The sequence below is a fragment of the Anopheles coluzzii genome, chromosome X (genome assembly GCF_943734685.1).
Source record: "Anopheles coluzzii chromosome X, AcolN3, whole genome shotgun sequence".
Classification (NCBI taxonomy): domain Eukaryota; kingdom Metazoa; phylum Arthropoda; class Insecta; order Diptera; family Culicidae; genus Anopheles; species Anopheles coluzzii.
The window spans coordinates 1,450,050-1,464,638 of NC_064669.1; the positions used below are offsets into that span (position 1 = coordinate 1,450,050).

Below are 14,589 nucleotides of genomic sequence, written 5' to 3' on the forward strand. Positions count from 1 at the left end.
CCCAACATATATACGCCAAACACAACCATACACACACACACACACACACCCAACGCAATATAGGATTGACCTACCACACAGTACGCCCCAACCATCATCCTCCCCCTTCTCACATACCGGTGCGTGATCCGGTGAACAGGACGGTGTGACGAGCACATGATTGTTAGATTTTATAACGCAACCAAGCGACAGCAAGCTGCTAGCGAATTGTCGCGTTTGTGTATTGTGCGGTTAGCAATCTTAAATTGCTCTAATGTGCCGCAAACCAGGAAGCCAGGTAGGCACAGAAGAAGCGTTAGAAATCGTGGATTCATCCACTTAACTTTACCGTAAGTTTTCCACGCCACATTAGAGCGCGCGCACACACACACAGGCGCTTTGCAAGCAAAAAGAGAAAACAAAAACGCAACAAAAAGACAAGCAGCGAAAGCTAGGGAAGTGATTAAAGGAGAATAAATCGTTGAGGTGTAGGGTGTCGTGGGGATGCGCTCCTTTAGGCCCTTGAACTCCTCCTTATCCAGGTTACTGTTTAGCCATAGTCACATAGAAATTGGACACACGGGAAGGATCGGTACAACTGTCCGCCCTGCAACTGAGACTCCTCTCTCTCTCTCTCTCTTACACACACACACACACACACACACACACACACACACACACACACACACACACACACACACACACACACACACACACACACACACAATCACAGACACATTTTGAAACTGTTTTTACGAGTAAAACGCACAAATTTGATCCAATTCCCTGCTCCGGAAAGGAAAAGCGAAGGAATAAAACCCATTACTGGTGCGCGAACAGGTGCGTACTACTTTGACCTCATGTTTTTTTTTTATTCTTCAATTTTTTATCTTAGCGTGTAACACTTTCAAGTTAGTTGGACTTGCCTTTCTTCGTCTACGCTCCTTTGAACGCGTTTGACAACACCCTGCTATACGTGAAAGTGTGTGTGTGTGTGTTTTTTTTTGCAATCAAAAGACACAAAGCCACTGAAAGCCGGAATTATTTCGAATTGTTCTTTGAAAAAAAAAAAAACAGAAAAGATTAGGGACAGGGTTCTAGCTTTGTAAGGTTTATACTATCGGCAAATGTTTGGCGTAACAAACGAAAAAAGGGAAACAGTGTATGAAAATAAACATCAACCACGCAGGAAGGCTTCATCGCGTAGATGAGTAGTAGCTGAATGCAAAAGGTAAACCCGCAATGCACTAAGGCGCCCACAGTGTGTGTGTGTGCGTGTGTGTGGGTGTGTAAGCGTGTCAAACTTGCGCACTTCGAAGCTCAGTCGCACTGGGCACGATGCACATTCGCTCTTACACGTGTGTTGTTGTAGCAGGCTACCCTGCTCTTGAACGAAGCTACCATATGGAGAAAGTAGTCTGACATAATAAGGTATACTATACTCAAAGACGAATGCCACGTCGAATGGATACTTAGGTAGAACAGAATTGAAGCAATCGGTAAAAGACGCATGCACCTAACCCTTTTTATAGTAGCGGTACTACTATTAGCAGCAGCAGCACTACTACTTCTACTACCACCGGCATATTCAACTACTCTCACACCGCCAGCACCACCTAGACTCTCCCACTTAGGCATTACTATCGGTAGCATTTAGAATAAGGCGAGTGTTCAGGCATTCGGAGAAGTAAAGCAAAATAAGCCTTTCGAAAATGGTGGATAGTTATGATTGGGAGAATAAGCGGGAAGAGAGTAAGAGAGACAGAGAACGAGAAGATGAGAGAGCATATAATGAAGAGCGATGTAGACTTACAAAGTAGTTAATTAATATAATCTCGTTACTAAATGGGTTCGATCGATCATCAGAAGAAGAAGAAGAAAAAACACTCAAAACCTGCTGAAGCAATTTTTGTTCTGTAAAACCAAACGCAACAATCTATGAAGTGAGTCGTGCAAAATGACCCGGACACAGTATAACAGATTAGAAAGAGAGAGGAGATATAAAGCAAGACAAACGGACAAGCGAAATAAACAAGAAAATTAATAAAACATATATATATACACACTTATATAGATATATATTATCGTACCACGGTGTTTGTACTTGATTTGCAAGGATTTAGGCATTAGATGAGCAAAAATAAGCAAAACAAAAAACACTCCCCAGCAACAAGTGTATGTCATTAGGCAGCAGCGAAATGGTAGGAAGAGTGGCGAAAAAAAGCCATAGAGTTTACGAAAAAATACATTAACACACGCATACAGTTACACCAGGATCCAGACCCCGAGGAGCGATAGAGAGCACGCACGTAAACCTGGTTTGAAACAAAAGCAGACAACAACAACAACAACAACCAAAACTGTGATTTGAAAAAAAAAGATGCTGTATTAAATGTTTCCCAGAAACGATGATGGACTGCTTTTTGGTCGTCGCGCTTGGTTGGTCCGAAGATCTTGCTGTACAACAGCTCCAAAACTCGATCAGAACTGGTTGAACTGTCCCTTGATCCTCGCTTGAAGTGATCGGCAACCAACTGCGTGAACGTTGGTACCTGTAGGAGACCCTTACCTGTCGCTGCATACAACCTGTGGATAACATTGTGGAGCGTCTTTTCGGAGGTGAATTTGTACTGTAGAATTTATTGGCCATGTGTGCTCTACCTGTGCTACGCCTATCGTAATAACACTACAGCGACTTTCAGCACAGTTGTGCCCGTGCCGCTTTAATCCTGCTGTGTCTGGCGGTATCTCCCTGACTGAGGTCTAACGACTCTTAAACTCTTACATCCAGCTAACTCCTACACCCTACGGTACCTTGCTAATCTCACGTGTTGTACTGTCCGCAGCTGTCCCTGCTGCCCAGGCGCCTGGCCCGGCAGCGCACGATGGGAACGCTCACTCCAACCCGCCGACGCGCAGGTCATACTTCGGTGGCAGGAACTGGTCGGCCGGCTCGTCGTACTGTCGCGGCCCGTCCTCCTTCGGCGGCAGATAGTCGATGTCGGGCTGGGGCGGTGGCAGATACTCGTTGTTCGGCGGCAGGTACGCGTTGTCCGGGCGATCGTAATGGTAGCCATCTTCCTGCAGGACCGGCTTTTCGGTGGTAGTGGTCGTGGTGGTAGTCGTCGTGGTGGTTGTCCGAGCCGTAGTCGGTCGGGTGGTAAACTTGAGCGGACTGATCGTTCGCTGAGTAGGTTGTACTTGGTTTAGCCTGGAATGGTGCAGTGGAGATGAGTGAGCGAATGGTCCCTAACACTGGTGCTGCTAAGCGGAACAAACACTCACTCGGGAATGTCCAGATCCAGCTCGGTGATCGGATGGTAGCCAAACTCGTCGGCAGTGTAGCGCACCCGGTACCGTTTACCGTTCGCACCGGTGTACGTGTACGAGCCCATCACGACGAACGTTTTGGAATCATTTTTCAGCTTTCCAATCTGCTCGATCTCGATACCGTTCTCCGTCTCTACCCTGTAAAGGTATAATGCGAAGGCGAGGGGAAGTTGAGGGAACCATCTTGATGTCAGCCCTTTACTGCACCCGGATACTTACGCGTACTTGAACTTGCCCTTGCCTTGGTTGCGCACCTCCGCCATCACGATCGATGCCTTCATCACGTTGCCGGTGAAGTTGGTCGGATCCTTGTTATCCTCGGCCGGGAACGTAAACTCGTCCTCGGAGAACAGATCATCGTTGCGGCTTTTGGCCGGGATCTTGATGCGTGCTGCCTGGACCGTTGCCAGCGATATGCACAGTACGGCGAGTCCTGCCAGTAGCTACGAAACAGAGGACACCGTGAGACAAACCTCATTACCAGAAAAAAAACCCACCAAACTTTATCGACCATCTTCCAATCGGTCACTGCCCCAAGAAGTGCTTGTGTGTGTGTGTGTGTTCTACACCCTGGTGACACTCGCCCACCTGTAGCGAGCTGTCGTCCCACCATTAAAATGATATCAATCAAACCAGGAAGCGAAGCGCCTGGGTTCGCTACCGGAACAACTTCATTACGGGTTCCATTATGCCCAAACCAAAAAAAAAAAAAAAAACACCGTCTGCGCAGAGGTAAATCACCCGGTGACACCTGTGACACAAAATGTTGGGTTAGGGGTTTTAGGCATAAATTAAGCCCGATCATCCCCAGATAGTCTGAGCAACACCGATGCGCTGCAGAACGGTCCGATGCTGAGACACCAGACCATGCTGATGCGATTACTTCCTCATTATGCTAATACTCTGCCATCCTCGCCCGCACCGATCGCGTCCACTAAATGGGGTGCCGTTTTAATTAAAAAGTATCATCCACCGCCTTATAATGCCATCCATAAAAACCGGCTGAATGGAGGGATTTTATGGGTATTATAATTTTTCATTAACTCAATCATCACCGCACTGGGGGCGACTTTAGCCCCCACCCCCCCCACCCCCCCCCCCCCCCCCCCCCCCTGGAAATCATCTTTTGTCTATTTGTCGTTGTTGTTTCTGGCTTTCAATAAACAAATTGGTAACGTCTTCATTTCACTAACAACTGGATAAGCGCTCGTTAATACGCCACGTCCCCGGGGGTGGATCAGAACTTCCCCGTTCTAGCAATTCTGGCTCATTATGCTCTCCGACCGGGTATTGTGGACTGACCCGGTCAAACCAGTTCACCGGAGCGGGGTTTAAACAAAAAAAAAAAAACAAAATACCGGGAAGATGTTTGCACAAATTAATTCCAATACGTGAGGTTCTCGGTGTCACTTCGGTCGCCGGTCTCGAGAACCTCTTATGCGTGTTCGCGACCAGCAAAAGGGTGGAACTGGTTTGGACCGAGGGCCGAAGAAGAGCACACGTTGCACGTGGTTCTTGGCAGCTTGATTGTAATTTTTAGGTGGACGTTTGTTTTTTTTTTCTTTGTTGGAACATGTGGACAAACAGTTTGCTGGGCTCAGTTTTTGATGCCTAACATTCTTGAGCTGTTGGGAGGTGGGTATATCGGCAGATGTTGAAGGAAATTTGGCGAGAATCTCTCATCTGAGCGGGCGTCGCAGCTAACCTCAACCAGCTTATGGACATATCTTGAAGGCTTGGGCGAGGCATCTTCAATTTTTGTGTGCCAGGCGGTGGTGTTTGATTGTCTGATTGAACTTTGAATTCTGTTGGACGTTGTCGCTTCAAAAGTTGTTCGCATGCTAGAATTCAAACAGTGAGTTTGAGGAATGTACGCGAACTTCTGAGCACTCTTCTCCCCATTTCTCTAAATAAAGACGGACACCCCCTAAAGATGATTATCACTTACATGCTTCATTGTTGCCTGTTTCAACTGCTATTCCTTTACACACCACAACCGTGTAACACTTTTTCCGCAAAATTAAAAAAAATCACTGAAATATCTTTCAACTTAATATGTTTTATCGTTCGCACACTTGTTCACCACAACCTGCCAACACTTGCCAGTACCGAAACGTCTCCAGGACACAGCAGCCAAACACCCGACTCGAAGTAAAGGACACGTGCCGTCTGTACACCGCACCACACGTTTGCGCACGATCGTGGCCCGAGCGATGTGTGAAGGATCGGTTTCGGTGACAAACTAAACCAGACCGAACGGACGGATAAGCACTTTATACCGGAATCAAAAACATGACGTGCCCCAAAAGTATAGCGAACCGAATGATGATGAAAAAAAAAAAAGTTAAATAAAGCACACACAGTGTCAACCGTTTCTACTACCCCGCCGAGAGCATCACCGCGCCATCTCGCTGGAGTCGTCGTCGTCAGCGCCCCACCTTTGCGGCCAGGGCAGAGCTTTTTCAGTAAACCGCCACTCGACCGCCTATTGCTCCTTCTTTCTCTATTTCTCTCTCTCTATCTCTCTCTCTCTCTCTATCTCTCTCTCTCTTTTCCCCATACTCTTGTCTCTTTCCAACCAATCGAAGTGGTCTTTGCCACGGTTGTGCCCGCTTGTTCTGGAGCGGTGGAGCTAATATGCGAACGGGGCCGAGGGGAAAGGTACGGATACGATGATACGGCTTGAAATTCGGATCACAAACGTTTAGCTTTTCAGCTGTCGGCAGGACAGTCGGACCACCGGCTTGCTCAAAATCCCATTATCGCGATCGCAACGAACTGAACTGCTCTGCCACACATCTTCTGGGCGATAGGCTGCAGATGTCAAATGTCGGGGACGGGTTGGTTGCTTGGCTGTTTGCTTTTTTTTTGCAGGCTTGGATTATATGGGGGAATTACCGTCGTTATGTTCTAAGAGAAGGTAATTTTCGTTGCAAGTTTTAACATAATTCAATCATTGTTTTAGAAAGGATGGAAAAGCACGTTGTTGAGCAAAATGTTGAAGCGGAAAACCCTCAACAAATAACAATAACTGGAAAGATGATGATCTTAAGTAATCCTGTACATGACGACATCCTTACTTAATATTTGTTACATGACTTGATTACTGTGCAACTCACTCCAAGAGTTCTTACTTTTTTCATACAGGGGAAAGTAGGTATTCCAGCCTTGAATATCCTCAGGTTGTCTTCAACAGTCTACTACTTGCTCTGCTGCCGATTTGCCGATAACTTCATTAGTTCTTCATTGGGTAATAGGTGCCACGTTAGAAACTACCCAAACAACGTCGTGTGCTGATAAAAAGTATTTCCAGGCACTTGGTTTTAGTGGTATCGATCGCAGCATCTGCTAAACATTTCACAGCTTATGTGGACACATCTTCCCAAAATAGCACATCTCCAATGAGATGGCCCAAAGAACGCAAAACACAGCATGCGAGAAAGAACAGGCCGACCACTGAATTGAATAGAATGCTTAATGAAATCGATTTGCGACTGTGAACTGAAGCGCACCATCTACCAACTGTGCGGTGTTTTCAGTTTCCTTCTGGTTTGTTGATGAGCGAGATTATAAATGCAAACGAGTGATATTTGTAACTGACAATTTGTATGTGGTCTCTTCCAGATTTGCCGAAGTCGTAGGACATTTGCCAATCCATCAGCTCTGTTTAGCTTGATTTTCCGATGCAAATGAACCGCTTGCAACGTTGCATGCACACGCGCGTTTGATGTCCAGCGCAAGTTTCGGCTGTTTCTACGTTTGCGATCAGTGTTCCAGCGAGATATTTTCGTGTTTGCTGTACCGCGAATGTTTGCACATTTACTTAAAGTTCATATTGAACTATCAAGCCCACTGTTCATTTCGGTATTCTGTGCCTGGGTGCGTGTGTACGTTTATTGTGTATGCTAATAGTAGCAGTCAGGCCTCAGAGTCACCGATAGGTCCCAGCAACAAAAAAAAAAGAAAGAAAGAAAAAAAACAAATCGCTCGGTTCCAAATTGTACGAGGGAATCCCGCACAGCCAGAGGAGAGATCAGTGATCTGCGCTCAGAATCAGAAAAGCAAGAGTGAGCGCATACAAAGCCAAAGCTGGTCTGCTTTTTTTTTTTTTGCTTGGTGAACGCAAACAAAAAAGAAAGATACACCCACGCACATACGCTCTCAGGCCGACGCTAGCAAACCGGTCCGTGTCCCGATCTTGTGCCCCGATACCACACAGAACGGGGCACAGAACGAACACCTGACACAGAATGGAGTGTTTGGCGTTGGTTTGGCAAAGTTGACTCACCGTGGTCTATGGGAAAGGTTCTTTGACTCGGTCCAGTGCTATTCTCTATCGCGTGCACATTTTGCCCTACCTACCGTTCCGGGCCGGTGCGGGACTAGTGTGCCCAGCTTCCATCTGATGGAGAGTAGCTCAAACAGAGATTGGGACAGATTACAGATTGTTTGGTATATTGTTTGGTTTGAACTCTCTCATAAAACAATACTGTGATAAATTGATTCGAAATGGTTCAAAGTTTGCAGTCAGATCATCTCAGCAAATATACAGCCACGGTTAAAATCACAAATCCAAAGCCACTTGTAGTAGAAAATATTGGAGCTGCCTTCCGAACAGGTACATTTTACTAACACGAGGGAAAAGGTCATCGTTGTGTTCCGTTTAACATTTGTTTTCTCTGTGCGAGAATCTAAGATTGCTTTAAAATCCAAAATTCCCCAAAACACACAGCACCTCTGATGCCGCATGAGGATATGTTCCTCGTACTGCTTCACGGCTGGCATTACGAATTGGTTGAACAAAACGTGTGAAATGGAAGCGGAACGAGTTGGGCCACAGCATTTCCAACAGCATGGGAAGTTTCATTTTGCACACACCCCAAACCGGATCCACTCCCTAATTAGCGAGAATTGGGAATAATTTATAGCGTACCTGGTACAGAACGAAAGGCTAAGAACACCCATAAACCCGTTGCATAACATTCGGATGAGATGTTCATACACCTGGAAGAGGTCGATTTTTTGTTTTGGGTGGCTTCGGGAAGAGATGAGCATTGGTTTAAACCTTCCTGAGCCAGCAACCGGCAAAGGACGATTATATATTGTACGACGTGTTGGACTTTGCTGTTTGAATTTTTGCTTCTCGAAGATGCCGACCCCATTCCTCCCTGTTTCACCCTCCTGCGCTGGAGCTTTAATTAATGGCGATAGACGCCATTTCGGCACGCAATCTTTGCACGCAAGGCGGAACTTATCGCACACTTATCGGGCCCATTCTGGTGCGCAGCGCGCTCATCAACCTGGTGCTCATTGCTCGTCAGCATCAGACCCGCGCCACTCCGCGCCACACTCCGGTGGGACAGCCATTGGCGGCTAATGGCGGTTGATGGTCATTCGAAATCAACATTTATATGCACTATCACGCAAAAAAAACGGGGGGGGGGGGGGGGGGGGGGGGGTCCGTGGCGCGGGTGCCTAATGAGCGACGGTTTCCTCGGTTTTCCAATGCGCACCTTCCTCCGATGGCTCTACCCGGCGGCTCGGTGAGAAGGATCAAATTTCTAACTGAACACAATTCCAATAAAAACCAGATTAGCATAACCCGTGCGTGGGGCAGTGCGGGACGGATTCGTCGCAAACGCAAAGGTAAACAAAAAAACACGATGCGCGATAAGCACCGATCAACATTCGATGTACAAATTTTATATGGTGGAATATTCATCAATCTTGGGCCGGGGCGTGCGAATTTGCGCACCTTTTGCGTCTTCGACTGCGGGGCGGATTTGAAGTCGCCGAGCTGGCTCGGGAGCTATTTTGATCCAGAATTAGCAATGCTCTTGATTTTTGGATTGAGAATCGATGCAATAGTTCGGTCAGATGCTGAGGTGTTACAAATGGTCATCATTATGTAGCGAAATCAGGCAGGTGTTGAAGCATTCAAGCGCGACGGCCAGCACTGAAGTTCAATATCAGGTTGGTCGAGAGCAATCCCAGATGTCTTCCTATGATGCGCTCCGTGTGTTGCTGTGCAAGGTCGACGAAACTGAAAACCCTTCAGCCCACCCTATAGCCTACACGTCAATCAAGATTGCCACTATCGCTGCGCTTGACACTCCTAGCAGGTCTAATAGCGGGCCGAATTATGCAGATGCCCCCAAAAGCGCATCGTCAACCGCTGATGCTGATGGTGCTTCCTTTCTAAAAGCCATCTGGCAGCAGGCTGGCGGCGCCATTGTTACATCCAGTTCCAGTTCATCGTAACCGACATCGCACGATGTCGATGACGCCCAACCCCCGACCAAACATGGGTGACCGGGAATACGATAAGGGCAGGTTCGTCGCCTGCCGCTTTGCTTTGAATGTCATGCGCGCATTCGATCCGGCCATGATCCGGTATCGGTCGTGCGGTTGCACAAGCGCGAGGATTAGCAGCAGTTCGCGGTCGGCCAGTCCCCGCTCATCTTCACGGTCACCGGGCCATATTCCCAGCCCCTTTCCCCTTCCCCGGAATTGGGAGCTAACCGGTGGGAAGTGGGCGATCTGTGCGCGCTGAGACTCGTGGCTTTGTGTCATCTTCAAACGGTGGTAGTAATAAAAAAAAACAACTTCTAAGCATATGAGGTTGACTTGATCCTAAGGTAGGTCATGTCAGTCAGATGAGATTTTGATGCGACAGAAAGGCACTATTCCCATTCTATCGTCCTCCACAACGATGACTCTCCCAAGGACGCTCAAGGAATCCATCGAGCGCCCTCAATCAACTCCCCTTCCGGTAGGCACTGCCCGCCGAATCTTTTCGCACGTCATGTTGACAACAGTACTTGAGAGCCATCGCCGCAACGGCCGTCCTTTAATCTATCTTCCACCGAGCCACCTCCGGAACCGGCTATGCTAAGCAGCAGCAGCAGCAACAGCCCCATCGGTTGATTTCCTCATAGCCCATAAGTCATTCGGAACTCGGGGGGGAAGCTCCTCGCCGATATCGGAGCAATCTCAACAAAAACAGACGTCATAAAAAAGCACACACACATACCAAACACGGGTATCTAGCTGCGCAGAGGGTGCCGCATCGGGCAATATTTCGTTACGATTATTACCTGTCGCGGGTTGCCAGGACGGTCGAAGATTGACGACCGGTGATGCTCTCGCCAGTTAGTTTTGAATTAAAAATTAGACTAGCGAGAGCCCCCGGGAGCCGCTGCCCAGCGAGGGGAAGGAAGCGAAACGAAAGGCTTAGCCGGTTGTTCAGCTTTGCCCTTGACGGTTTTCGGGGTGCGTCCAACCGGCTAGAGAGCCCCCGGGGGGGCTTTCGTTTTGTATCTGTCAATATCTATTGCCTCTAAGTCTAAGTCGTAGACAGTGAGGCAGTGTTTGGATGTATGGACAGGGCACTGGAAGCTCTGATGTTGTTGTTTTCCACTGAGGCACGATTGTTAACTTTCCCGGTCTGGTCTGGACCTTGGCATTGCACCGATTCTTGTGTCGAGAGATGTTTTGGCGCAATACACTATGAAACCTTACTGATTAAAATTGATGGAAAATGGAAAGTGTCCTTAATGTCCTAGCTCCTAAAGAAACACGATGAGAGGGTTTTGTCCGACATTGTTCGCTAAAAAATCTATGTATCCCACAGGCTAAGTCCTGCAATAGTTTAAACCTCTCCAGAGAACACTTCATACCAATGTTCTTACGATGTTTTCAACAAACAACACCACTTAATATAATTCATCTAATGCCTCAAACCTAAACTGCATGCTGGTGATCATCACACTCACTTCCACCCATGTTGAGCCCAGAATCGATCAAAACATTCATACCAAAACTGCCGTTGGTCAATCACACCATCAAAACACCCGAACCGGGACCATTAAACGACGGAACTGCTTCTCCAAGCTGTGAGTTCAGATGTCTCAGCCCGGCTAAATGTCACACACCCGCTGCTGCCGAAGGATAGCGTCAGAACGTTGACGATCCGCTGACGGTTGACGAGGGGGGAAAGAAATGAGAAGATGAGCTTGTTTTAATGTGGGTTTTTTCTTTATCTTATTTTGTTCAAGTGGCATTGGACGTCCTACACAGGTAGCAGAGCAGATGATGTAAACATAGTCGATCGAAGGAATGGCACAAACAGGCCCGACAAAATGGTGTTCCCATGCCTAGCTGGTAGCACACTCGATTTGCATCACAATTGCACACAGCTTTAGTGACTAATAGATTTTGCGGGTGTAGTGCTGGGACTCGGAGGTCGCTCACGCGGTGAGCAAATTTAAATGAAATCGGAATAGAATCCCGCCCAGACACACACACACACACACACACACACACACACACACGTTGGGTATGTCAATCATTGGACGAAGATATCGATATCGATTAGAAGTGGGTTTGAAGATGAGCGTGCGCGCGCGGGGGTGTGTGTGATGATTGACTGTGCGTTGCCTTGGCATTTGAAGCACTCCATCACACGCCTGGGGCGTGCTGCGGGGGGGATATTTTCTTTTCCCCGCTATCCGTCACACCCCGAAAAAGTAGAAAATTTCAAAAGCGGTCTTGTGGGGGACGGCAGAACTCTGCAGGTGCATTTTTGGTGATTAAGGCTAATCGTGATACTCTGACATATCTGGCACGAGCACGAGATGGGCTGGTGATATATGGTGGATTGCTGGTTTTGTTTGGAACGTTGATATTTAGAGGTTTTGGAGCAATCAACAATTTGAGAAATACAGGAATGCTCTTAGTTTTGCAGTCCCAAGTAAGTTAATCAATGTTTCGCTTTAGAATTCAACACATTGTGTCATCTCTAGGACTGTCAAGTATCAGATGACACATAATTTTGCCGATTAAAATTTAGAATGTTTTGGTTGTTAGATACTAAAAATCCGTTTCAAACAGTATGTGCTTGGAAAACAACAAAACATAACCTTCGATGGGCAATATTTAATGCGCTTTGGAGCTAAGCGTTAACTCCCCTGCCCCGATACGCTGAAGCTTGCTGTTGCGTTTGTCCATCACCATAAATCAAGTAATTAGCCAGCCGAATTACATTTCCACACGCTTCGGGCGTGACAAATCTCGCACAGCACCGTAGGGCACTAAATCAACAAAGCGTTGAGCGCTAATGTACAGAGATTCGGCGCGCCGTTTTAAGCACTTCCTGGCCGCATATGGACCCGCAGCGAGCAACGTGTTCAACCAGATTTTGCCATTAACCTTTTGCTCCTCCGTTTCACGCGCGTGGGCTTTAAATTATTGGATCCTTCCGCTTGGAGACATCCCAAAAGGGCCGTTTTATTGAGATGGGTGATAGGGCGCACTACGTCTTAGCGCGGTGATAATGGTGGATTTATTAGTCTGTGAAATGTGTGAAAAGGAATTGTTGAGGTATGCTGTTGATAACAGTAACGCTTAAACCTAAATGCAATCATATTGGTTTCGAGGCAAGCGTTCACTCTCCATCTTTGTCGGTACTCTTCAAAATACCCATCAGAAATGTTGGGAGCTTCAGAGTGTTCTGGGACTTCAAAACAGTGTACGGTTTCAAATTTTTCGGCATATTCAAGTACGAACAACAATCCCAAATTACGAATGTTGCAATATCTTAGCTTCCCAGGCGACATCAGCGTTATGAGAGTTTGGAATGGGCAATCGGATAAATTATCTTACGGTCATCACAGACGACGTGTCTGCCTCCCGAATCAATCTGAACGCGGCTTTATTAACAGTTCCCAGCTGGTAAGGATGCGCACACAGTGCATTTAGAGTTGTTTTGTCTTCTTCTTTATTGAAATACATGTTTCTTCTTCTTGTTTCTTTTTTAATAATAGCGGAATCATCATATAGTTAACATCGTTTTAGTGTTCTCTTAATTTCTTTGTTCATCTATTTCGATTTCGGTGTTACCCGTGTGCAGTTTTAACGCACCGGTCGCAGACTCTAAACGTTTCTCACGGGTGACATCCCGTTCGCACTCAGTTGATCTCACTGTTCTCGTCCGCGCTATCCACTTCAATAGAAAATATATACCGATAACGCTCACACGCACTGTAACGAAACTCCTGCAGCCTGATGTGTTCATTGCAGCCGTAACATTAAGCCCGTCGTCGAGTGAATGAACTTGCCGTATGCAAAGAAAGGTAATACCACTACTGCTGATCCTTTCTTTAGTCGAGCAAAATCGGGAAACGTATCAATACTGCAGTGACACTGGCGTTTTAGTAACGCCATCACTATTGTTACTATTACAATTACTGTTATTGTTATGAATAATATTATTACTGTAGCACAGAAACCTGTACGCTAGGAAAGAAAAAAAGAAGGACGAATGATAGAATTGACCAAAAAAGTGAAGCAAGTGAAGCACGGCATTTCAATCGATTCGCTCGCTTTATCTATTTAATGGGGCTTTCTCACACTACTACTACATCATACACTCATCGACTACAGCTTTGCACACAGCTTTACTGACGTTCTAATAGCTAATGCATTGGTTTGTGTTGGTTGCTTCACTCGCTTTGCCGTTGCTTGTGGTAGCACGTTCCGCTGCTGTACGATCTAATTTCTTTGTTTTGTTTGTTTGATTGAGACATCATTACAATATAATAAATAGTTTCTGTGTGTGTGTGTGTGTATTAATGCTTTTATTTATGGGTATGTGTGTGTGTTTTTTAATAGGACATTGTATCGGACTATTCAATCACCGCCGACAGGTGAATGCACATCAGTTCCTGCACGGGCTACACACACACACACACATTCAAATGCGATAGCACAGTAATCGTTTGCCGGCGTTTGCTTTGTGTGTGTGACTGTTAATATGTATCTCTGTGTGTTAGGGGTTCTGTTTTACCTTATTTCAGTTTTTTTCCAAACTTAGCTCTGTCTGCTTGGAACTTTGGAACTATTTTATTTTAGTTAATCATTCACCATCTTTTCGTTTTCTCTTTTCGCTTCCCTTTTGTAAACAAGATTGTTTCACATCTTTTGATTTGTTTTCCTCTTTGTTACATTGTGATCGACGTACATATACTATACCTGACGTTCTAGTTATAGTTTCTTTTAGATATATACTCTATTTGTCACATTTGTTATCCACTGTTTCGCCTCCGGGGTGACCAGATTTTCTTCAAATGAATGAATTAATGAATGAAATGAATTAAAATATGATTTCGAATACACAAAAATGGTATTATTACATCAAAATCACTTCCAGCAGTGCAAAGATGGCTAGTACTGCAAGTTGACAAACAATTCCATTGCGTCAGCACTATGTGGTAGTGACAT

General features: G+C 46.2%; 1 protein-coding gene across 1 annotated transcript; it reads right to left on the reverse strand.

Moving 5' to 3' along the window:
- Positions 1-2,599: 2,599 nt before the first annotated feature.
- Positions 2,600-5,577, reverse strand: LOC120950378 (cuticle protein 3). Its single transcript, XM_040368367.2, has 4 exons — positions 5,258-5,577; positions 3,529-3,752; positions 3,265-3,447; positions 2,600-3,190 (listed from the first exon to the last, which is right to left on the reverse strand). Exons 1-4 carry the CDS (start codon positions 5,264-5,266, stop codon positions 2,875-2,877), a joined length of 732 nt encoding a protein of 243 aa, XP_040224301.2. The 5' UTR covers positions 5,267-5,577; the 3' UTR covers positions 2,600-2,874.
- Positions 5,578-14,589: the final 9,012 nt, after the last annotated feature.